This window comes from Pezoporus occidentalis, unplaced genomic scaffold (assembly GCF_034315485.1).
Source record: "Pezoporus occidentalis ecotype Australia unplaced genomic scaffold, CSIRO_AGI_Poc_V1 ctg28, whole genome shotgun sequence".
Lineage (NCBI taxonomy): Eukaryota > Metazoa > Chordata > Aves > Psittaciformes > Psittacidae > Pezoporus > Pezoporus occidentalis.
Genome location: NW_026914718.1, coordinates 7,852,485 through 7,878,833, shown reverse-complemented (window position 1 = coordinate 7,878,833; position 26,349 = coordinate 7,852,485). Strand labels below are relative to the sequence as shown.

General features: G+C 42.9%; 1 protein-coding gene across 6 annotated transcripts in view; it reads right to left on the bottom strand.

The window, feature by feature from the left end:
- The window catches only part of BMPER (BMP binding endothelial regulator), a 144,835-nt gene that overhangs the window by 108,623 nt on the left and 9,863 nt on the right, over positions 1-26,349 (bottom strand). For 5 of the 6 annotated variants that reach the window (XM_062625517.1, XM_062625523.1, XM_062625518.1 and 2 more), the window contains exon 3: positions 10,144-10,243. The exons of the other annotated variant lie outside the window; for it this stretch is intronic. In XM_062625517.1, the coding sequence (XP_062481501.1) occupies positions 10,144-10,243 (100 nt within the window). The remainder of the gene's footprint in view (positions 1-10,143; positions 10,244-26,349) is intronic. 6 annotated transcript variants of the gene reach the window in all.

Genomic DNA, 26,349 nt, shown 5'->3' with positions numbered 1-26,349 from the left:
CTGAGCTGCTGAGGAACTGAAAACCCCCACAAAATCCTTTTTGAATTCAACCCAAAAGTATATTTCTTTTTAGGTAGCAAAGCCCCAGTTTCGAATAACAGAAGAAATGTTCAGATTCACAGCATATTAAATACAGTTCTGTGGGAGCGCTCACACAGGCAAACCAACATTTCAAGAGAGATGCAGGAAGCCCTAAGCTCCTCTTATGTGTTTTGAAGTCCTGTTCTGAAAAACATCCAGCTAAAGTGCAGTCTCACTGCTCACTGCAAACCCGGATGAGTAGCAAAGCCTGTTCAAAATGGTTTAGCATCCTCAAGTTGCAGAAGCCCGAGCCATACTGATCCCAGTCTGAGAAAGAGTTTACATGTGTGCTGGACTCTCAAGATGGAACAAGCTGTGCTGTATGTGTGTGTATTCTACAAGATGGATCTGATAGCTTCAGCACGGTGCAGAATCAAGGGCCAGGCTGGAAACTTGCAACTGCAAAATACCTTGCATATTTGTTCACCAATTATGTTCTTTAATTTAAAACATTTCCTCTGTCAGAAAGCTAATGACCCTGGGCTAATCTGCATGTACAGATGTGCACATTGAACTGAAATTTGCAGTCCAAGGATTAGTCTGGTCAAGAAAGCATGAAGGTGGTGCATCCGTGCAGTCACCACTGCTCTCACTTGCCAAGCTGTGCTACAAAATCCTCTGCCCTGCAGCACCAGCCATTGCCCCTGTGGAAAGCAGCAAGGGGGGAGCCAAACTCTGCCTGCCCACAAGCCCTTTCTGTTGCTGATATGTGGTGCTAGCAGCACTAAGGGAGGCACACCAGAAGTAACCGTAGCAGGGAGAGCTTGAATACCAGAATGGAACAGCCTGGAGAAGTATTGGAGACACTAAGATTGCTCTCAAGCTTTGGCACAGGCCAGCAGAGTAAGGGAGGCAGAGCAGCATCATGCAAGCACCAACATGAAGTACGGTGGGAGCAGGATTTCAAAAGACGCTCAGTGGAGGAAAACAGCACAAAGGGAGAGTTAGCCAGTAACACAAGCAGGCTTGGTGAGAGCTGGATGAAGACTGAATGTCAGGCAAACAGAAGAGAAGTAAAAAAGGAAGGGCTTTACAATCTCTGTTTCTGAGAGAAATGTACCCCAATGGCCCTTTGGACGCCCCAGATCTACACCCACTTTTGTTCTTCAAAAGGAGAAAGAAACAAAGCCCACATCATGGCTACTTTTTCTGAACCTTACTTTCAATGTACACATCTCTCAGCTGACACATGCAAACACAGACCCAGTTTCATAAACCACCTTCTCATAGCATGGAAGTTTATGAGCCTCACCTAATTTCAGCTGAGTGAAACCTGCCTCACACATATGCCAGCTCAGTTGAGCCATTCCAGCTCGCCCATGCTTAAAGGTCCACCATATTTGGCTTGGAAAGTAGCAATCACTGAAGTTTAACCATGCCAAGTGCAAGGTCCTACACCTGGGTCAGAGCAATCCCAGGCACAGCTACAGGTTGGGCAGAGAAGAGATTCAGAGCAGCCCTGCAGAGAAGGACTTGGGGGTGTTGGTTGATGAGAAAATGAACATGAGCTGGCTTCAGTGTGTGCTTGCAGCCCAGAAAGCCAACCGTATCCTGGGCTGCATCAAAAGGAGCGTGACCAGCAGGTTGAAGGAGGTGATCCTGCCCCTCTACTCTGCTCTTGTGAGACCTTACTTGGAGTATTGTGTGCAGTTCTGGTGTCCTCAACATAAAAAGGACATGGAACTGTTGGAACAAGTCCAGAGAAGGGCCATGAGGATGATCAGGGAACTGGAGCACCTCCTGTATGAAGACAGGCTGAGGAAGTTGGGGCTGTTCAGCCTGGAGAAGAGAAAGCTGCGTGGAGACCTCATAGCAGCCTTCCAGTATCTGAAGGGGGCCTGTAGGGATGCTGGAGAGGGACTCTTCATTAGGGACTGTAGTGATAGGACAAGGGGTAACAGGTTAAAACTTAAAAAGGGGAAGTTTAAATTGGATATAAGGAGGAAATTCTTTCCTGTTAGGGTGGTGAGGCACTGGAATAGGTTGCCCAGGGAGTTGTGAATGCTCCATCCCTGGTGGTGTTCAAGACCAGGTTGGACGAAGCCTTGGGTGATATGATTTAGCATAAGGTGTCCCTGCCCACGGCAGGGAGGTTGGAACTAGATGATCTTAAGGTCCTTTCCAGCCCTAGCGATTCTATGATTCTATGATCTCATGTCCAAAGGCATCAGCAAAGTCCCCAGTGTCAATTTCTACAATAGAGCATGGCAAAACATACTTCAAGTTCCTAAAAGCCACTCTAATTCCCTTTGGAAATACTGTTATATTAACTCACTGTCTCCATCCACCATTTGAAAGGGAGAGCAAGAGAAAATAAATCAAGAAAGATCAGAGCTTAGCACAGTCACTTAAACACCATCCACTTACTCTGCCTGAATACATACTCACACCAAAACTTTAAAAGAAAGGGCTACAGAGGAGGTTTTCAAGAGCGGAAACCCCAAAAGCCTGAGAATGTTCTAAGGAGTACATGAAAATTCAACATTAATCGGTAAATTTGATCCCATGACATAGACCCCAGTATATGGCATCTCTTTAGGATTCCACATAGAGAAGGAAGTTAAATATCAGTGGTCCATTTCAATTTTAATGGAGCTAAGGTGATTCATATTAGTCAAGGACTGTGTCCCAATTTTTTTCCTGATTCTTTCTTTTAAAATAGCTGGTGTTTTATTAACGTAAAATATTAACTTTCAGTTGGTTGTAGGTTTTGTTCCTATTACCTACTCCAACTCAAATAGCTCAGATAAGTCCTGGATAAACACGCAAGCTGAAAAGTTGCTTATCTGAATCAAACCAAACCACTGAATACTTTGAAGTCAGTCACTGTTGTATATGCAGTGGAAATTGCTAATGACCTTCTAGTTACATCGTAGAGGCAAAATGATCTCTAGACTTGAGTCACTCCTGCACAAAAGAAAAAAAAGATTATAAAATAGTTAAATCAATTCTGATTTTCTAATTTAGCTACTTTGTTTTAATGGTGTACATGCCTTACTCCAGCACCTAACTTTCAAACATGCTCTACCAACCTCTGGCTGCTTTAATTTGAAAGAGAGCAATTTAATCCAAACACAAGCATCCTCACACAGAACTGGACTGGACTAACAAAAGAGGCAAATTATAGTAGATTTTGTTATTGGCATGTAGACAAGTTAAAAATCAGGAAGCCATTTGTCTTTCCAAATCCAGCAACATTGTTAAATGACCCTTCTTTTGCCTTCCCCAGACACCCCAGCACAGAGGAGTATCATATGAAGATAGGGAAATGGACTGTAAGAGACAGTTTAGTAGTGCTAAAGCTCAGTCAGTGTCCTCAGCAGTTCATTAAAAACAAGCCTTTATTACTCACTCTGACATTGCCTAATAAGATTCCAGAAGAGATTTTTGCTTATTTTTAGGCTAATGAGAATTTTATAGACAAGTCATTTCCTTATTCTCCCAAGAGAAAGTGATAGATTGGTGCACAATAGACTGGCTCCCCATCCCTCATTTCTTCAGCATCTTTCTTCTCCTATTAAGTCTTTTTCTTGCTTTCCCTCCACTTTCTATTTAAAAAACGTAACCCCTCTATTGGCATGGAAAATAAACATTAGGAAAAAGAAAACAGTTAGAAGACATGTTTTATTTAGTGTTTGATAAATTAATCCTCAGGGAAGTATCCAGGCATGCTAACACTAAATATCAGCTGGAGCCAAAGAGAAAAAAACACCAATTCCAACCAAACAAAAACTCCAAACAAGAAACAAAACAATAACTTGCACATTCTGCACTATTTCCTGGGCAGGAAAGTTGTTGGTCAAAATAAGAGAACTGTGAACCCCATCATAAAATAGATTTTCATATGCCTTAATGACATGTGAAAATGGTAAAGCCATTGACAGCTACTAGAAAATTCAACTTCCTATTGGCCAAGCCTGGTCTTCATTTGTCAACACAGAAGCATGAAAGTATATACAAAATCTCCCCTGCTTATCCAGTCTAACTCGAAACAGTGAAAAGCCAACTCTTTCCTCTGTAACTAAGTACAATCAAACCTATTTGCAGCTGAGCCACTGCAATTACAATACTCAAGGGATGCAAGGCATGTAGGCCTTATAAAGGGCTTACAACACAGCAGAGTGAAGTGGCCATAGGGGTGAGCTGTGCCAGGACTCCACAGTTCACAGGCATATGATACAAAGAAGCTCATATTCACTGAACAAAGAGTAGCAGCAACAAAGGCATCAATTCTTCCCAGTGCTGTTTTTGCCCCCCTGCATCCTACTGGAACTGAATTTCACCTTCAAAATGTCTTGTGTTTCACAAATACACATGCAGAGTGCGGAAAAGTCACTCTACAGGTCCAGAAGAACCTTGCAATCCAAATGCCTTATAGTTAAAGCTACCACTGAATCTTGAGCTCAATGTGCTTGCTATCTCTGGCAGCTGAAGAGCTGTGACCTCTCATGGTTATGAGGGTGCCATGAATGATGTTATTTGGCGGCACAATTACTTGCCGTTTATACCCAGTCTCCTCATGATCAGTACAGCTTATAAGCTTCAAAGTCAAATAGTAAAAGAAATTCTTATTCCAGTATTAAGTGTCCTAAGATGTTTATCATGTTGTTCCAGAGAAACATTACATGTGTGTGTTGTGTGAAGTCTCCATCCTGGTCTTCAGTTTCCTTTTCCTTTGCTGCACTGGGCACAATGTCCACACACAAAGTATAAGTGCATCCACATTATCACCATGGAGCTCTCATGTTATTTTCTAATCCAAGCATCCTGAGCAACTGCTCTGTGATTGTAAAACTCCAGGTAATGTTTGACAGCAAAAGTATTTATGTCAACATGACAAGATACTTCATAAGGAGCTTCTTACATAAAAGGAAAAATAATATAATGACCTTGACTAATATATTAATCAAGATAATCAGAAAATCTGAGATCTGGGCAGCAACTGAACGCAATAGTTTACACCAGATATTCAAGGGATATGAAATGTATGTGTAAAGACCTCTTTAAGAAGAGTTAACCCAAGGGAAGGATGGAGAGAGAGAGACCTTTTCTTAGGCATAACCTGATAGTGGATGATACTGTCCTTAGTGGCTGTATGTCACTGCTTCAAAACCCCTGCCTTTGCTTGAAATACAAAGCTAGAAATTGAATGAAAGCTGAGGCAAACCTCCAATCTCAAGAAACAGGAGTCCTGGTTCAGAGCTGGAGCACATCACCAAAAGCCTGAGAGACTAAGAGGCAGTAAGAAAGGCCAAGAAAAAAAGTAAGACTTGATTATGTCCTCAAAACATCTCTTTCCATAACCTGTCTCTGACAGATGGCAGGACTAGATTATGAACTTCCCAGGCTATCACCCTCCATCCACGTACTGGGTTGCACCCTTGTCTCTGCAAGCTTGCCTTAGAGCATGAAAGGATGAGCTGCAAGTTATAGTGCTGAGCAGGGCCCCACACAAAGCCCCAACTGATCAGTGTTACAGCAGGGCACCAAACTGGTATCAGGTATCTCATACTAGGGGTGTCCACAGGCAAAGTGCTGAATGCATGTATGGCCTCTGCAGGGCCTTAGTAGAGTACCCAGAGCACTGATAAACTCATAACCTCCCTCTAACTTCCCTTGCAAGCCAGCCCTAACAGTTGAAATTGGCTGCAATCCTCAGCCATATTTGATATCCAAGAAATGCCCAATTAGCTACGATAGCTTTGAATATTCAATATTACAGGGAACTAGTGTTGCTGTTGCCTGGGCTGTGATTCCATTCTCTGTAGACTCCAGATCAATGAAACACAGCTCGTGAACCTCTAAGATCGTTGATTTATGAAAATGAAACACACAGCAAAAAAAAACCCACAGTAATCCTCAGAAGTTTACAAGGGCAGAAAAAGCAAAACCGCACATGGGAAGTGAAAGAAACTTCAGAAGAAATCTCTTACTACAAATACCCACCAACTTTGTCTTTGCACATCCATAGAAGATTCAGATTCTTAGGATAAGAGAGTAGAATATGGAGCACCATTTTAGAAAGGCAAACTTTATGCAGCCCTGAGCCAGTAATACCACTTCTTCAGAGAGAAAGTAAGTTATTATTAGAGGTGTAGAGAGCTCTACATCCAAGTGACAGGTCTCCATCTAACTAAATAAGAAAATGCTGCCAAATCTATTTCTATAATCTCAGTGATCTCATACGTTTTCATTAAACATATGAAATAAAATGAGAGATGAAAAGTGGCCTATTTATCCTATGCTAAAGTAATGAAAGGGCTTAATATTTTTAATATTTTCAAAATGAATAGTATGCTAGAGGTATAGGGTATGTTTTATAAGCTGCATTTAGTACCTGTTAGAAGACTAACCTCTCTGAAAATCTGTGCTATTATACTTAGTTGTTTGCATTCTCCTTGCAGCAGGGAGCCATAATCATGGGCTCACATTTCTCTGTTCCAGACTCTGCACAAACACACAGCAAAAGCGAGCCTTGCCTCACAGACTTTACTATCCAAGGTCCTATGGGCTTAAAGACAAAAACAGTGTTCAAACACACTGCTAGTCTGGTGTATTAAAATCTTAAGCCAAATCTTTTAATATGTGAGGGATAACATGTTGTTTCCACCACAGTGAGTTTTCTGACTGCAGAAGCTATACTTGCTGCTGTTTCTTACTTTTTTTTTATTAAGAAAAATGAAATAAAGTGCTAAAAATTATCTAAGTGGCATAGAAATACCCAAATCAAAGCAAGGGAGATAATGCTCACCACTGTCTGCCAACAATTCCATTTCTCCTGTGTGCACGGCTTTTAATATGGGATTTCATCTGGATGCACCATGGCAGGTATATAGTATCAGACTGCTTCTCTGCTATCAGAGATACTGGGCCTACATACCCAGTCCTTATGCACTCCTCACAACAGAAAAAATATCCTGGCAGCAGTGTCACGAATGACTCATGAGTGGCGGTTTCCTTCCTACAGAAGCCAGTTCTGGAAACATACCCTTTGGTCTTGATGTCATCATGCTGATGATGTGCTCAAATGACAACAACCATTCATTCATTCATGCATTCATTCATTCATTCATTTCTTCACAAGGTAGGAAGACATGAAGCTATCAAATAGAGCTGGCAAGAGCCCCTAAGGCCTGATTAAGCTCTTCTAGGCTTCAGGAATGAAGCCAAGAAAAAAGCCATCAGGTTCTGATGTCTTTTCTTTGTAATATTCTTTTCACGTTTAGATGAAATGAAACCAGTCTAAAAAAAAAGAAAGAATAAATCAGAAAAAAAAAGAAAAAGCCCTGTTTCCCTTTTCCTGCTTGCATTCCCTATGGGCACTCTGGCAGGCTGACAAAATAGAACTGAGAACAAGCACTGCAGGGCAAAGTCCTGGCTGCATCTCAGCTCCACACAGGGAGTGCCAGGGAGCTGCTGCAATACCAAAGGGAGTAGGTGAAGTGCTAGGCAGGCATTTGCACCCATGATTCCCCAAATATTCCCCATACCCGCATTACACAGCAAGAGCTTCAGCAACATTTGGAGTGCCAGGAGAGCAAGCAGCCTCCCAGGAGGTAGATCTGGCTCCATCAACATCTTCCCATAGCACCAGAACAACCTGGTGACAGTGTGTGGTGTCAGGACTGCTATAGGTATATAGGTGCATATTTTGCTTTACCTTTCAGAAAGAGGAGAAAAACTCATTCAGAAATGTCCTTCTAGGCAAGTATCTGATAGCAGCCAACAACAGATACCCATGGCAAAGTGAAAAATACAGTGCAAGCTCCATAGCTCTACCTTAGCCTCCAGAGGAGAGAGAACAAGCAGCCTACCTGATATTCCCTCAGTGGAGACACTGCGGTCTCACACAGAAAAATATCAGAGCATTCTGGTTTGTACCCTATTGCTTTCCTAGTAAACCCAACGTTCAGTTTTCCCTTTGAAGAGCTACTGGGGTTGAGCTGATCCAGCCAGAGAAGTATCTTTTGTAACACTGAGAAACAGTTGTTAATTGGTAACTGCCAGCTCAGAGCCCGTTACTGGATCTGTAGTTAGGATTGTTTTGTCCTGCGTGCACATGTTTATTCCCATCTATGTTAACTTCCTTTGCCATTTTGTCATCAGTTGTGCAGTGTGTTAAGACCCTTCTCAACTCCTGACAGGCAGCCCTCCTCCTTTACTAAGCTAAAGAGAGGTCATCAGCAGGAAGCTTTCTGTCCCTCTACACCCCTTTTCTAGCTCATTTCTGAGCACACTGACAAGTTGAGATCTTTGCTATGATCTGCTGGTAACCTTTTCCACTATGAAAACAACCACTCATTGTCACCACCTGTTAGTTATTCACTGATGAGAAGTGCTTCTCTGCAAAATCAGGGCTACTAAAGTTTCTTTAGCAGCTTCTGGTGAGAGATCTTGCTGTATGCCTATTAGTCGGGTATCTCTGTCCATATGCTGACTGATACATTCAAAAGGACTAGGACTTTTGGAAGACATAACTCTTTCCCCTTACATCACAATTATCCATGTGCCTCCTGATTGTGTTTTTGAACAGTTTCTATTAATTTTCCCATTAGATATGTCAGGCAATCTGCAGATGACAGGCTCAAGCCTATTAGTAATTTTCTGTAGTTACTTGCCCCCCAGTTCAGGATAAACAGAGAACCTTACAAGGAGTCTGAATTAAAATAATATATTAAAATAATATCTGTGTCCTCAACTTTGAAACCTTTTGTTTTTGTGCGCATGCATGCGTGCACATATGCATATGTATGTATATAAAATTTTCAGGCCATTGCTAACTACACATCCCATTATGGAAATGAAAAATCAACCTCTGGCCTAATCAAAGCAACACTCAGGAATCTTTTGCTATAAAGCTGACATTAAATACAATTTGACAAAAGAAATAAATTGCATTTATGTAAAATCTGTTTCAATAATGCTTTAACTTTTTTATTTCAGTTCCTTTTAAGTGTCAGACTTCCAGACAAGTCCTCAAACTGTGGCTTGCCAAACCTATTTCAAAGTTGCAGCACAGAAGCAAAGATTGAGCACAGCAGCAGCTAACACACTTCTGCAACCATCCAGGAAAAATGCATATCCATCATGTCTCTTCCATCTGAATTTCAGCATAATCTGTTTTCCTGCATTTGTATTTCCCTTTGGGAAGGCAATAAACGTTTGCATCTCCCAACAATTTATCCTACCCTATCTCCCCCTCAGAAACACTCCGTCACCACTGGAGAATTAAACAACAGAGAAAAATAAAGCTGTCTCAGTATGACATTCTCCACCTCGTTGACTGCATCAGCAGTCCCTCAGCAAAATCAGTATTTTAGAGTATATTACTGTATCAGTATAAAAAAAAGACTGGTTTTCAACTTCATCTACTTGCACATATTTCATAGATAAGAATGCTTACACAATTTATTAATTTTATATATATATATGCATTTATTTGATAATTATCTCATTCTAAAGAGCTTGGAAAATACAGTGTTGGTCAAGAAATAAATGTATATGTTCAGATTGTTGCCCATTTCAGATTTAATAAAAGGATCCATGATATGATGATTTTAATCAGGAACATTTAGGGAAATAAACAGCATTTGGTTGATTTGTTTCTAATACGAGGAGAAATAAAAAGAGTCCTGGATAATTACTCTCCTCTTCATTACTCAGAAGCATTATTCCTATTCTGTCCAACCACACAAAAGGTTAAGGAATTCGTACTGACTGGTTGCTACTAGCAGATGGCTGTGGATCTAAAATATTTCTGATAGTTACAAAGGACATATCCCTTCAAAAGACTGACAACATGCCAACAAAGTACAGTAAAGATGTATTTCTAAAGGACTGCTGCTGTGCAAGAACTAATAATTACAGGACACATACACGAATTTATGCATTCTCCACCAGCTTTGTAAACCTATTAATTTTAATTATGTTTAATGTCCTTTTCTAGCCTCTGGTGACAGTAAGTCCCAGCTGAGAAGCTCCCAACTTTGTCCAATCTCTGTCAACACAGATGTGAATCGATAACATTTTAAGAAGAGGGAAACAACCGGAAGGGAAGCGCACCTTTGCAACGCTCACAGCAAGCTCCTCTCTGCTTAATGACGAGAGCACAGTCCTTGGAGAGCACTGGACACTTCTCCCTTTTGCATGTCACTTCCTTATTCTGGAAAAATAAAACAGACAAAAAGCTATTGCAAGCAAACCAAATCCACAGCTACCATTTCTTGCCATTCAGAAAGTAAAATATGAGGCGACCGTTCTGCTCTTTCTCTTCAGGAGAGGTCCTTGTGATTTCAAAGCATCTTTCTCCCCTTGAAGGAGCATAGCAGAAAACAGTCTGAATTATCCAGCAGGCCAAGTAAATGGTGTTTAAACTCTGCTCAGGCAGTAATTCATGAATGCTACCCATCACAAGACAGAAAATATGCACCACTGAAGAAATCCACTTTACCTACATGAGCAATGAGCTACACGATACGCTTGTTAAAATATCCTTGGGGTCTTGTGCTGCCCCATGAACCACACAGCTCCAGAATCATTTCTCACGGTGACAAAAGGACAGATGGCTGAGGAAGAGCTGGCAGCCTCAGAGAAAACAAAACTCTCTGCCACTGCTGAATGTCATTTTAACTAGCGGTATTACCAAGCTACCCAGAGGTCCTTCGGAAGAAGCTACTGCACTGAAAATGAGACTACCGCAATTCATCTTTCTCCCCGAGATGCTGAGAGTCAATGAAACACCACAAGCAGGCAGCATCACTGTACATTACTGTCACATTTCTATGGCAAAGAGTCAGTGATGGCCAAGGCCAAAGAGCACATTGAGGAATGTCAATAGAGAATGTGTGACAGCAGGTAGGAGAGCTACCCCGTTTATAGCCTGCCTCTCCCCTGTGGTGTCAACCCTTCTGGTTATCCTTGCCTTTAAACAAGGCCAGAAAGCAAACACTTTGGGTGTTTCTTGCAGAAAAGTTTTGCTACTTGAAATTCCTGACTGCAAATAGCCCTCTGAAGTCACCTCCACCTATAATTAGTATCTTGGGTCATTAAGTGACACAGGTGGCCATCTATACTAGACGCAAGCACTCACCTCACCCACTCTTATGACTTTAATTAGAGACCAAAAAAATCAATGGCCTAGGAAAATGTAAATCATAAAACTAAAGGAGAAAAGGCTGTGCTTTCCAGTCTTTCCCTTTCGCTCCCTGTGGCCTTATTCAAGGTGCCTGTGAAGGATAACACGCAGCTTTTATTACACTCCAGCTCTTTGTCTAAAATCAGAGGTTTATTTTCTTCAAAGTCACTGCCTGATCTGATGGGAGCTATAAAGGCACTTCAATCTTATCAGTGTAAATGAGCACTCTCTTCAAGCCAGTGTGAAATCGGCAAATGAGAATCAAGCCCTAAAGCGCAGCTGCAGCAACACAAATGACTACTGTAAAAAGCCAGGTCACTGCTAGTCACTGTTAAGTGCTGGCTGCCCTGCATCACTCCAGCATCGCAGAGCAACCATAAATGCATTTTAACTGGTGAGTTAAGCTGAATTTATGGTAAGTCCGTAGCTCTAGACTGGCACAAAGCAGCCACAGCACAGAATTGCAACTGGCTCAACAAGTTCTTTTTAGAGCACAGGGTAAAATCTTGGTTCCCTTTACGTGAACACAGTGCCACTTGAACAAAGTGAGACTTTGCCTCCATTAAGCCTGTTGAAGGGCAGCGGAATCCAGTTTACCAGATTGACTATGAACAGTCTGTATTTTAAAGGGTTCTGCTAAGATATGATTCTCTTTGAGGAGAGTTTGCTCAAATGTATCAAGTGTAGCAGTCCCACTGCCTTTATCTGTAGGAAAATCTTGTGCATGGTTCAAATCATGTTTGAAAGAAAGGCAAAACCCAGTTTAGAGTACGTCTCCTTAGTTTTACCAAGCTGCAGCGTGCATCATGGACCTCTAGGAGATGAGAGATGCATGGTGCCCTTCTATGCCAACCTAGCAGGGCTGGACCCATATCAGGGGTTCCAGTAGGCACCTACCCATCAGATTCCATCTTCAAAGGAAGACATTATTACTGCAGGAGGGATGAGGAGTAAAGCAGATCCATGTTCCTTTTCGTTCCCAGATTCCTAGGGGACTTCTGACGCAAATGTCTCACGCAACCCAGCTACCCAGGCAGCTTCTCACACTGAGAACCCTGAGTACCAGCTGCTTGCTTCCCTTTGCCCTCAGGTACATCCTAATGTAGTTGCTTCTTGCTGGCAATGCAAAATGATCCTAAGGATGACACCAACATATTTCAAACAAGAGAGACATGACAGCTACTGCTTCGAAGTAAAAGCCTCCTGTTTGCCCCCCACTTAAATCAGCAATCTTCATCAATTTATTTTTTGGTACCATTGAGCCAGCCCAGGCGTGCAGCCAGGTTTGGATCTTACTCTTCTTCCTTTATCACCAGCGATGCTGGTGGCTCAACCCCAAACTCAGGACCTGTGTTACACGTACGGATGGAAGCAACTGGAATGAGAAAACAAAAATGAGCTGGGCTGTACGTGCCCGCTGCTAGGAGGAAAAATCTGGAATTTCATATACTGGTGCCAAGGGCTGTTTTACATTAGGCAGCTATTCCACTTAAAGAACATTAGTGGCCCACAGTGCAGTGACAGGAACTGAAGGGTCCTTCCCTCTCGGAGGGTGCATTAAGCAGTAGGCTATAGATTCCTAATTCCTTTATCTCAGTAGACCTTGAACTAACTACATGAGTCTCAGTGACCCAGCTTCAGCAGAAGAGGGGCTTGCTCCTCATGCTCCCAAAAAGCCATCAGTCCCAAGAGCAAGGATGCTTGTGGGGAAACTAGGGGATGAATCTTTGAATTGCCTCTGGATATGGAGGGCACTGAACATGGTTGACTATCTTAAAGGGAAGTGCCATACACACATCCCTTTTTTTCCTCTTTATTTAAAGAAAAGAGCAAGCTCAGCTCTGTCTCTTGGAGGTGAAGCTGCATTCTTCTTCCCACAGGGCCAGGTGAGCGTATCCCAGGTAAACAGAGACAGCCTTTGCCAGCACAAGTGAAGCTAAGCACTTAAGCAGGGCGGGATCTGCAAAGCTGATGTTCCTCCTCTCTAGCTGGTATTATAGGCGAGCCCCAGACGGCTCCAAAAGCGTGTTTCAGGTGCCAGCCGAGGTGCCCCACTCCCTGCTACTGGGGTTGGGCTGAGCAGCACTCATGGCTGAAGCCCCCACTGCTCCTTTTGGGGTTTTATGCTGAAGAAGCATCCAGTAGGGCCACAACTGCAACATACTGCTCTGGCATAGTCATCATCGCAAAATGTCTTCTGTACTATGAAGAGATGAGCATAGCTCCAGGGCAGTGCATTCATGTGCCTCTTGCTGCTTCTAGGACAGGATTTAATCCCAATATTCTTCAAAAAAAATCCTGTTTTATCTTACTGCTGCATCTTGTGGAAAACTGGAGCCAGCAGATGTACAGGAAAGGGTTAATGTACCATGCTGATCAGTCATAGGACAGCAGCAGATAAACCAGGGCTGGTAAATCATTGTTTAGTCTATTGCAGTCAGGCATTATCCAGTGCAGATCTCGCAGGCCCACTGGGTGTAAAAGTACAAAGATTAAACAAAGAGCAATTGTCATCAGGAGCTTTTTTTTCCCTTCACCCTCTCGCCCAAAACACTGCTCAGTGTCTACTGTCCATCTGCTTGTCCTGATTTTGCCTTCTTCCCTCTTATTTCGCAAGGGCAAAGCGAAGGGTGACAGCAAATGGTCTTTAGCAACAAATCCTTTCCTTTCCAAATATGTCCCTTTCTACCCTTAGTAATAATAACATTTCATTACTTGTCCCAGCCATACATTTTAAGAAGTCACTAAGTAGCTGCATGCAGGACAGCTGTATTACCAAACCTTCATCTGTGTTGTCAACAGCGTCTCTGGAGCTGTTGAAAGCTCTCAGATACTTTGATTTTTGCTGGTCTTAAGAGAAAACTTTTTAGACGGCAACATTCAGAAGCCAACAGTTATGAGAGGGTAGGGGATTTTTCTGTTCCTTTTGTTTAAAGGACGTGCACTCTGGCACCGAGAAGTGTGGAAGAGACACATGGCTCATAAATACATAAACTGTTTGCTAAGTCAGAAACCTGGGAGTCAGTCAAATCCATAATAGGATCCCAAGATTCATCATAAATAACTTTTAATTACAGCCCTGCACAATGGTTATTTTAAACAGATGGTTTATAGATTCACATCTGGGATTTTTGTTAATTTAGTGTTCAGGCACACACAGAGTAAGGGAGAGAACCTCAGCTGAAGGTTTTTATTAGTGCTATTTCTTATTCTGGCTGATCCAGAACAATGCTGCCACAGCTGACACAACTCCCCGGCCAGCGCTCAACCCCATAAAGGGCTCACACTGGAATCCCTTCAGAAAGGAAAATTTAGCGAAGTCATGGAGGATGACCCTCAACACTCCTCTCCTGGGCTCACCAAGCCCAACTGCTGGAGAACTTATGTCTTAACACCTTTGAAGGAAGATCAGTTTTGTGGGTGCCCACACTTTGCTAGTGGGAACCAAAGGTCTCTCTAACTTGGCATGCAAAGGTGAGGCCAAATTCCCACACACTAACCAGACCCAATACCACCGTTACCACTTCATGTTACCTTTACTACAACCTCCTCTCAACGCAATTTGCTCACCTTCCACATACACCTAGTATTTTTACCTGCCAGCAAAGAACTCAAAACGGCCCATTCTGGTGACAAAGCGTATCAAACTAACAGCCTTGAACTCACGTGGTCCCCCTAAATAAAATGCCAACATGAAAAGAAAAGAAAGAAAAGCAACCAAACACTAAAAAGAAATCTGAATATTTGGCAGAGGTCTTGGAGAGAACGTGTGCCAAACCACAGCTTGGAAGCCATAGCCAACTTTCAACAGGGTTCCCCACTGGGCTCCTGTCGGCTCACAGCAGTCACCGGGAGGATGGCTCTTTTCAACCTGGATTTGACTTGGAAGAGGAGAAAATAAAGGAATAAAATAAAACCAGGAGTCCATTTCTTTACGGCTGTACCAAAGAGTGACTCTGTCAGTGGTACCACAAGCTGTCACAGTTGTGCTGTCACAGCTGGCTGCTGATGGCCTTGCAGATGTGCATTCACAGAGGGCTAGATTGCCATGGTAAGAGTCTGGGGGGGGTTCTCTTTTTTTGACTTCTTATGTATTGAAAATGCTTTCAGAAGGCTGGCACTGCACTTGTGATATCCTGAGGTTAGTAACTATTTCAGGTTTGACTTCAAGAGAGCAGACAAAAAACTGAGAAAACTGAGGCTGAGAAAGTTGGGGCTGTTCAGACTGGAGAAGAGAAGCTGCATGGAGACCTCAGAGCAGCTTCCAGTGTCTGAAGGGGGCCTACAAGGGTGCTGGAGAGGGACTCTTCATCAGGGACTATAGTGATAGGACAAGGGGCAATGGGTTCAAACCTAAATAGGGGAAGTTCAGGTTAGGTATAAGGAAGTTCTTCCCTGTGAAGGTGCTGAGGCACAGGGTGCCCAGAGAAGCTGTGGCTGCCCCATCCCTGGCAGTGTTCAAGGCCAGGTTGGACGGGGCTTGGAGCAAGCTGCTCTAGTGGAAGGTGTCCCTGTCCATGGCAGGAGAGTTGAGACTGGATGAGCTTTAGGGTCACTTCCAACCCAAACCAGTCTGCAATTCTACAAATCTATGATTTGTATTGAATAGGAAAAGTTTTTGGTTAAATGAATGTTTAAACAAGGCTATGGACAGAAAAGTAATAAAAGCAACAGAGACTAAACAGAAATGAGAACTGTTGTTAATGGCTGTCATGGTTTAAACCCTAGCCAGATAGCTTGTTCACTCACTCCAGGTGAGTGGTGCTGGGCTGGAAGCAATCGAGGCCCCCCCTGGGAGCTCTCCCCTTCCCCACTCCCAAAGGGATGGGGAGGAGAATCAAAAGAGTGCAACTCCCACGGGTTGAGACAAGAACAGTCCAGCGACCAATGTACAACACAAATCACCACCGCTACCACCACCGACAACAATGATAAGAGAAAATAACAAAGGAAGAGAATACAATACCACCGGCCAAGAAACGAGCCCGACCCAGAAGCCCATGTCCTTCCGGGTAACTCCCAGTTACCCCTCCAGGCATGATGTGCCGTGGTATGGAATACCTCTTTGGCTAGCTTGGGTCAGGTGTCCTGTCTCTGCTTCCTCCCGGCTTCCCCTCCTCCCTGGCAGAGCATGAGCCTCACAAAGTCCTTGGTTAGGGTAAACATTACTTAGCAACAACTGAAAACATTGGTATTATCTGCACTGTTCCCAGGCTGAAATCAAACACAGCGCTGCACCAGCTACCAAGAAGGAGAAAAATTGACTGCTACTGCTAAAGCCAGGACAATGGCTAATCCTGAAAATATTCATTTTTTACCATTATTCATCACAGTCCCACTCCTCACCATGTAGTTCAGAGTGTCCTTAAGTTTCTGCCAGGAGAAGCTTGTGGGATCATGGGATCACCCACCAAAACAATACTGATTTTCAAACAATGTCAAAAGTTTCCCCCAGGGAATTTAGGATACAGCTTTCAAATATGCACGTATGACCTTAGGAGAAGAAAAAGCCATTTCAAATTAATGAAACAAGAGCACTCAAGTCATATAGGCAACATCTCCACCACAAGGGACAAGCCAGGCTCAAACACAGGCTCACACCGCGTGCCATGACACGCACGTTCTCCAGCTGCTGGCTCTCTGCCAGATGTTGCCTATGGCCAGAGCATCATCTCATGTGTACATGGAGGCATGCTAAGTCCATGCACACATGGAAGCAAATGTTTGGGCCAGTGCTGGCCACAATCTCTGTCCCTTAGCAATGCTTTGGAGCACCAAGCTTTGTGCATCTGAACCTATGCTTACGTGCAGACAACCCCAATGTTGGGCCAACGTGAATTCGAAACAGGCTCAGGCACGTGCGTAACTCATGGTCTAGACAAATCCTGAGGCACTTTCTGAAAATAGCACCCTTGCTCCTCTGGCACTGCTGTCTGGAACTCGCTGTCTCGGGTCTGAGTTACAAACTTCCCTTTAATTGACAGCTGATGCAAGCAAGCAATCCCTGCTAATACTGTGTGACTGCTCTCTTCCACAAGCATGGCTCTGCCTGAGCAAGAGCCACACAATTTGGCTTCAGGGAGGAGACACCACTCCCCACAGAGAGATGTTTGCAGATGTTTTGAACCACTGTCAAGGGAAATAAGAAAAAGGTCTCATTTCCCTTGTTCCCCTCCAATTACCCTTGCAAAAACACATTTCGTGGGTACAGTAATAGAAATGGGTTAGCACACGAGGTGTGTTTTACATTCAAGGTGGAAAAAATATTTCCCTATGAAGCAATGCCTGTTCTCTGAAAAACCATGCAGTTTTCTCTGCTAGCAAATCCACAAGCACCAAGGCTTAAGCTTCACCCCACAAAGAGAGAAGTCCTATTATCTTGAGCATGTCTTCAATTTCAACAGAACAACTCCCAGGGGTTTTATCACCAGGGGTGGGTGAAGCTAAACATATATGCTTAGTACTTTCAGCATTAGGTTCTTGCCCATGGCACAACATGACCACGATTTTAGCATGAATTGCATTAGGTGCAAATAACAGTATTTCATGAGGAACAAAATATGCCAGTTTTCACAGAGTCTCTCTTTCCATTCCTGAGCAGAGCACTCGGTAGCCTCCAATTTATCCCCTCATCCCTGTAATCTCTTTAGCTTATCTGGCCTCTCTGAGGGCAAGCTGGGAGGAGGTTGCAGCTCAGCCAGTATCAACCACCCCTTCATACTTCCATCTGTCCCTGCACCCTAGGAAAGAGGATAAAACAAAGGCCCTGCTGAAAGATGACACTGAATTTCACTGCAAATCGGTGTCTCCTGCTGCTGTGAGGAAGACATGAGTATGTGCAAGTCATTCAGGACACATCACTCACAAGCCCTTATAGACTGAACAGATTTAAATCTTGTTTTTCACTGTGCTTAATGATGTTCACCAGCATGAGGGAAGTGACCTCGGTGGCCTGCTGCAATCCTGACAGCAGCCCACTGCACTACTACATGGTGAAAAGAAAGCATTTTCTTTCCTTTTACATTTGTTTGCATTAAGGCTGCAGCTGGGATCAGGGTCCCATTACATCAGACATCACATAAGCACATCCAAGGAGTACATCCCCGTTTATCGACAAAGCAGACATGGCCAGACAAAATGACCATAACTGCAGATTAAGTCAGCAAGAAAGCAAGGGTGGGATCCAGACCACTCAGCTCCTAGTCTCCCTGCTCCATCTCAGCCTCCAAGTGCCACTTTGGATTAGAGCTCTTCAGCTGTAAGGTTAAAGGCAAAACTCTTTACCTGTCAACAAAATAACATCATGGTCTTCAAAGTAACAAGTGATGCTACCTTCACAACAGTTAGTACTGTAGTCAAAAAAAACAGCTATAATAGTCCAGAAACCAGTTTTGGGGAAAGGGCATGCGCTGGGCTTCTTGTGGGAGACCCCAACTTTGCATTTCACAAGATGCATGCATTTAACAGTCACAGCTTTTCTTGTGAATTTTAAATGTGTTTTCAAACAAGCAAATCCAAATACATGTTTTTTCAACTCTGTCAATAAAGAATTTGTATTAATTATCAGTCACCTAAATCTGATGCCAAGACCTAAGAAAAAGGTAGTCACAGACAATATCTGTCAATTTGAAGCTGAGAGCGCAAACCTGTACCCATCCTCTTGGAAAAGGTTGCAGCTCAGTGACACATCCCTATGAGCTTACAATCTGTTTCTTGCTGGATGTTCCCAGTCACTCAGATCAGCCAGCAAAACCATCACCACCCAACTCATCTTGAAAGCATGGTCCAGCCTAGCCTGATTTGCCCGGACTGCAGCTGATGGGGCAGGATTCATTCTCCCATAGAAGTGACAGGCAGCTGAGGACCATCAGATCTTCCACTGCTTTAGCTTGATCCAGAGGCCACCCACACACAGCTGAAGTCAGAAGATAGCATTGCTGTCCTGTGTGCATCAGCTCCTGGAGCATGCTACTCTGCTTGTTCCCCTTAAGTGTCATGGATGGATAGGAGAAGAAGTTTGTTCCTATCATCCCTGAGCCAAACTGGTCTGAAAACACTCTAAGCAAATTCTAGCCAAAAAAAAACCTGTTGAAGAAGGCACAGACGAATTATCAAGCTGATTCCATAAAAGCAGATTGTGCAAAAGGCTTAAAAGAAATTATTAAATAATTTGAATTCAACAAATTTAGATCAAGCCACAGGGTCACACTTGGAGCCATCTCAAAAATTAACTCAGTCCCATCAAAAGAGTGTCCTAACAGTATTCTGCTTTTGCTTAACTACTGCCATCCCAGTCCACACTCTATAGACAGTGCTCAGCCTATTTTCCAGCAGACATTGCCAATGAGAGAGAGACAAAAGCATAAAAACAACTTTAAAAAGTTTTCATCAAGATCTGATGAAGTTCATCCCCAAGTTCAGAATTCATGTTTTTGGATAACTATATTACAGACTGAATACTGACCAATAGTATTTTTTCTTCTACTGATGTGAATTAAAACTTCATTTGACATCTATTTAAAACAGATGCATTGACTGAGGTTTCTTCATAAATATGATTTCACTACATTTTGATGAGCTACACCTACAAATGCATTATCCAAACTGCAGTTACCTGTCATTGCATCTTTATTGCCTTCTCTGTCTGAAATCTGCTTACTTGACCCTTACACTGGAGATTTAGGCAGTGGCAAATGCTCTAGTTTTAGGCTTGAGCCTGTTATAAAAGCTTTGAACAAAGCAGCCCTTGAGGCCATGTACTTCTGAAAGAGTTTAAAAAGCCCAATGGGCCTCCTAACTTACTTTTCAACAAGTCATATCCCATGAAGAAACTCACTTCTGTACAACACAAAAACAGGGCTAGATTAAAGAAAAGGGAAGGAAAAAAACCCAAGGTCCCCTGCTGCTCTGTCTGGCCAGAATCATGTCTTTTACTGCCCATGTCCTCTAAAGAAACGATGCTCTCATGATATATTACCCTAATACATCACCAAGTGACAGTTTTCTCATGATACTGTATCCTCAAAGATGTGATGTATGCCAGAAGCAGCTACAGGAGATCTCAGCTGGGGGAGGGAAGGGGAAGGGTTTGTTATTTTATTCTGAATTTTTAATCTACATAGGGTTTTTTGAATGATATTTTATTAGGAAAACCCCTGTCAATCCTTAGCTCCATAATCCAGAGGACTCCTAGAAGTTCTGCAGTAGTAGCACAGCTTTTAAACTGGAAAGCACCAAAAAACAAATCCTCTTCATTTAATTGAAGCAAGTTTTGAAATGGGACCAAAATGCTTGAGGAACAACCAAATAAAAATAGTAGCCCAAAAGAAAGCAACAGGAGTCTGTTTTCTATTATGAAATTATTTAGGCAAGAGGCCTCCAGACACTGCTGGTTTAATGAACTTGCAAGAAAACTCAGCGCTGACCCTGCTTTTGTTTTCTTACAGGATCTTGCCCGTGCTACACTGTGGTACTGGAAAAGGAGAGGAGGTTATTCACAGCAGTCTGCAGAGAGAAGGTGCATCTCGTCGGTCTGTACAGAGAAGAGTGGGCAGAGACAGGGATCAAGAACACCTCAGGCAGAACTCCTTGAAGGGGGCAAGAGCCTTTGGAGTCTTTTAATGCTGCCTTCAGTTCACAGGGGCTCACTCCTTTTTACTGCAACTGTTCCATGCTAGTAAAATCTTGGAGGCACAGCAAGAATCCTAACTCATGGATAGCTCATGGCAGCAGTCATAGAACAGTTTTGGCTGGAAGGGACCTTAAAGATCTAGATTCAACATTCTCAAGTGGGTTTCATCCAGTTGGTGCAGCAAGAAAAGACTCAAGGCCACAGCAGAATTTAGTCAGAAAAAATTCCTGCTGCAGTGATGTTTTACTTGAAACATCTCATTTCTCCATGTTTCTGCTTCCTAGCTACTCAAACTTCTGATGGATGCAAAGCTTCCATCAGATGCAATGAAGGTGGAATAAACTTTCCTTTGTTGTGATCAACCATACTGCTAAAGTACATCAGACTGTGACTTTCAAAGCTTCAGCCAACACTGTAGATGCAAGGAGAAAAAGTCTATTTTGACTTGTGAACTGAGCAAAAGCGGAATGGAAGTGATTGAGAAAAAACAAAAAGCCAAAGCTGTCAAAGTCACTTTCCTAGTCCTTCAGCTCACTTTGACCGTATTTTGTGGCCTGGCCCTCGCTGCTTTTGGGTGACATGTAGCAGCTCTCATTCACAGCAGTGACCACTGAGCCACATGAAAATACCATTGCAGAAACCACCCACAGAAGTTCAGAGGTTTGAGCTCTTCAGTGCCAACACACGCACAATGCCCCATGCACCGGGCAGACCCAGCTCATTAAACAGTTATTTTTAAATGCTGCTCTGGAAAGAAGTCTGCTGTCCAAAATAAGAAACTAGCATTGCACAACCGCTTTCTGCCTGAAAAATCCAGTGGATAAAACATGGTTTTGCATAATCAAAGCCCTGCAGGGGCAGTTCTCACTTCCGAAAAGCCAATTCCCTTCTTTCTGCTTCACACATGTACAAACAAACAGATTCTGGTGTGTCCAAAACTTGCAAATCTCAACTACTATAGCACACTGAACAGAAACCATACAAGCAGATTTCTTTCTGAGCCTGTGTTCCCTTCACTCCTTCCTTTCCCCTGCCCCACTTGCACTGCTGGAAGTAAAAAAAATACCTGTTTCTGACAAGTAAATGGAGCTGACACTAGAGTGAAGCTCTAAGGTGAACGGGGTATGTGCAGGCCATTTGTCATCCTGACAAAGTGATTTTTGGTCACCAGTGGGACACTTTAAAGACATCTGAAAGGTTGGCCTTGACCACCAGCATTTCTGACAGCTTATAAAGGGACCCATGGGACCAGGAACACAACCTGCTTTTGGAAGTGACTCCTGCAGTGCTACGTCTTGATAGATGTAAAGGCAGTGTGATACATCAGCTGCCATTAAGATCTTTGCTAGCATGTTGTATTTACATAAGTATAGAGTGCGGATAGCATCTTGTTAACCCAATTAATGAGACTCAAATGTCAGGAAAGGGATCATGCCTGGCTCGAAGTCCGCAGCACTTGCAAGGCAGCCAGAGGTGATTTCATTGTGTGGGATAGCACAATTCTCTTTGAAGAGCAAGAACTTGGGCAGCAATACTACTACCCAGGCAGCAGTGGGGAGAAACAGGGGAGATAGAAAGATGGTCTGAAATCCAAATGTTTCACACCTTTAGCCTAAGAAGGGCTCTTTATGGTGAGAGACTCAAATGCCATGTTAAAATGAGAACCTGGGACAGAACCGAAGAAAACTAAAAAGTAACCATTTCAGGTCTTGGAAACTTAATTTTTCATTAACTACACCTTCTTCTGCAATTAGAGAAATGCTCTCATTGCCAAGTCACAGATGAACCGGGTTGGAAGAGGAACAACATTTCATCCAGCCTGGCCACACTGCCATGTTTTACATGGGCATCTGAAACACACTTCTCTAGCCTAGAGAAGAGCAGGAGAGGCCTGACCAAGGGGAGATCACTGATCTCTGCGTTAATGACTCTCCATATACTTGACAATAAACTGCTTTTCTCTCACAGCCTCCAACTACTAAGCTGTATGACATAAGAGGAGATACTCCTGTCACCCAGGTCAGAGCACTGAACCCTGAACAGCACAGCATAAGGTCCTTGATCCCAAAGGAGAGAGAAGTGATTAGGGTAAGTCCTCATACCCAACACCTGCTATCAGCTCTCTGCTCAACATGTCAGCTATAAGAAATCCCTGTTCTGAGTTGCCTTCTGAATAGAGGAGACAGGACAGTTAGCAGAGGCTGCTTGTGCCAATAGCCCAACCTGAGTACTTCTGAGTGGGTTAACTAAGAGTACTGTATGGCCAGTCACAAGTTGTCCACAAACACAGAGCAGTAATAGTAGGTCTCCAGAAAACACTTAAAATCCTTCTAGACCGCTGGATCCAGAGTCATGCACAGCTTTCCTGGAGTCACATCACATCCACATCCTCTCAACTAAAGCTTTGTCTCATTGGAAGTTTTTGTGCTGTCTTGTATGTAAAAGGTAATGCCCAGCGAACAGGCTGGAGCTGCCAACTCATCTCTCCAGTAGGCTCCCTCCCAGTGAACCTGCCTTTTGCTGTAGGTGATTTGATTTCTTTTCCCCTTTATAGCTCCCATCTTTGTATGTTTCCATATGTGAACTAGTTTAATTATGCCAAGAAACCCAATAACATCAAAGATACTCATTTTATACTAAAATGATTATATAGTTTTAGGCACTGAATATGTACACTTTGTGTAACGACAAGTACATAAAACCATTCCAATTTCTTACTATCATGGACTAGAGTTCTAGATTTCTTTTAAATTCCCACTTCAGATCGGTTTTGGGGTCAATTTTTTTTTTTGCTTGAGGACTGGAAACCTTGACAAGTTAGATGGGACATATACAGACATTTTTCAAGGAACTATACAAATTGCACCCTTCTTGGGTTTCCTCTGCATTTCCATGTGAAACAAGCTCTGGTTCAGTAGCAGTGCCCTGTGCTGCATCTTAAATGTCCACATCAGCAAGTTTTTCCAGAAATGCTTAATGCATTCTGATCACAGACAAACTATGCCTCAAGCATGCTCCTGTTGAAAAGGTTTCTTACACTATCACACCGTCAACATTTAAATATATAATGATTTTAATTGTCCACCATGTTTTACGCACTGCTTTTACAAAGAACCCATCCACCAACCCTTGGCTCACGAGCTAAAGTGCTCACATGCTTTGCATTCTGCCTGCTGCCATGATTTTATTCATTTATTTTAATCAAAAGTATTTGCCAGATTGAATTAGCAATCCACCCAACCCAGTTATAACTGCTCCAGTTCTCCCTAGAGCTGAGTATCGGGGGGGGGGGGGGATATATGTTGAAGTGCTAAATATGAAAATGATCAGATGTACACTGCCATATATACAGAAAAAGAATGTTCTCTGTCAAGTAAATGATCAACAGCCTCCCTGTAGTAAGAGAGCCTGCTGCTATCATAAGTATTTTAGGTCCCACGGGCAATCCTTCAGCTAACAGTCTTATCTCAAGCTCAGCCTGGCTCCTTCTTGATCTCCAAGCAGCACAACCTGGAGGTGTTTCGCCTACTGGCACAATCAGATCATAACCACTAAGTAGCCTTAGAGCAGTCATTTATCAGCTCTTATCCATCTCTTGCAAATCATGCCTCAACTGCCCTTTTCTCAGACAGAAAAAAGGATGAAGAGACAACCTCAGGACAATCAAGGTCTGGTATTCTTCAGCCACTAATAAATCATAAGACAAGCCTGAAAAACAGATGCAAGTGTATGACTCTAGCTGGCCAACAGAATACACCTTAATGGTTCTAGACCTTGGGATAGATACAGTTCCTGCTGAAGCCACTTAATAAAACTGAATGTAAAGATGTCAGGAACAGTCAAAAACAAAACAGACAAAGAAACCCACCAAGGAAACAAAACCCAAACCACACAACTTTTAGCTGTCAGAAATCAGATCTTCCTGGCCATGGCACTATGACACATTGGCTTACAGACCCCTGGGTAAGGAAGAGTGTGGAGCTGCTGCTTCCACACCTCAAGCAAGACCTTTAGCTACTAAAGAAGGGGTGAGCCATCCATGGCTGGCAGGAGAAAGGGGCAGCTGCCCCTGCAGCCAACAGGAAAGGCTGGGGTTATACTGAGCACCTTACCAGCCCAGGCTGCGCACTACCTGGGTAAAGTAGAAATGGTAGTCTTCAACTTCCCAAGTCTGGCACCACTCTGGATGTTAAAACCAATACAGTACTTGGCACAAGAGACATTTAAAATTGAAATGGAAGTGTCTACGTGGCTGAGGAATTTGCACTAAACATCTGATTCACAGAAAGGTTCAACACTGTAAGTTGTTGGGGTTTATGCATTCACAAGGCAGCATTGCTGCCACAGAATCAAAGAATCAACCAGATTGGTAACGACTTTTAAGATCATAAAGTCCAACTGTTACCCCGGACTGCCAAGTCCATCACTAAACCATGTCACTAATGTGACCAACTGCAGACACCCTACGTGAACTAGACCTGCTCTGGAGCAAAAGGCAGTGTAACCATGTAAGCATAGCTCTAAGGCAGAGTTAAAGACAAGATCTAATTCAAACTTTAACATTGAAGCTTTGTGGAAGGGTTTACTTAAAACAGGGACCCAGAAAAACTGGGGGCTCGATTTGCCAGGTAAAATATATCAAATCTTTCACATCATTTTTTCCAAACGACTTGTTATCACATTTCTGTCCTTTGTGCTCACAAGAACAAATGGATCTCCAAATTTAATGCAACACAGTACTGCCTTCTGTCATAGCACTTTACAGCACAAATGTACAATGCTTCCCTCTCTGAAAAATCTAAGATACAATACAGAAAATTAAATCTACAGCCAGGATGTGTAAAATGGAGGAGGAAACAAGTTAGAAGGATGCAAATCACAGACAATGCATGAAGATGTGATTTTTTTCAGTGAGATGACAGTACGCACTCCTATTTTAGCAGCCCATCTTGGACCATTATCTAGAGCAGACACACTAGAGCACACTCACTATCTAGATTCCAGACACAGAGGGAAAATAGAACAGAAGGAGTGGGGGGAAAGAGGCAGGAATAAAGTTAAATAAATAAATGAAGAAACAGACAAAAAGTATACGCAATCCAGGTCTCAGAAGGTCATCCCAAGGAGCTGACCTTGGGATGACAAGGGATGAGGTCCACACTGTACTTGGACCCAGATCTCAGCACTTGATTCAGATGAATGCAAAATGCTGCAAAGAACTCAACTGGACAAATGGTCAGACTAGGAATTCTTTAGCCGCAGCTAAATGCATAAGATGAAGAGGCCAAGAGGCCTCAGAGGAAGTAACTACAGTAGTTACTAGGTACAATATGAGCAAGTACTGGTATGACAGTCATTTTAATAGTAGTATTACAGGTAAAAGCTTTTATACAATATTGTTTTTTCTTCACAATGGCCTTTTATTTGACCATAAGCTCAATATAAAACAGTTGCATTTTCATCTGATTTTTTGGTTGTGGCTTAATATTTTTCTTCCCTCAAA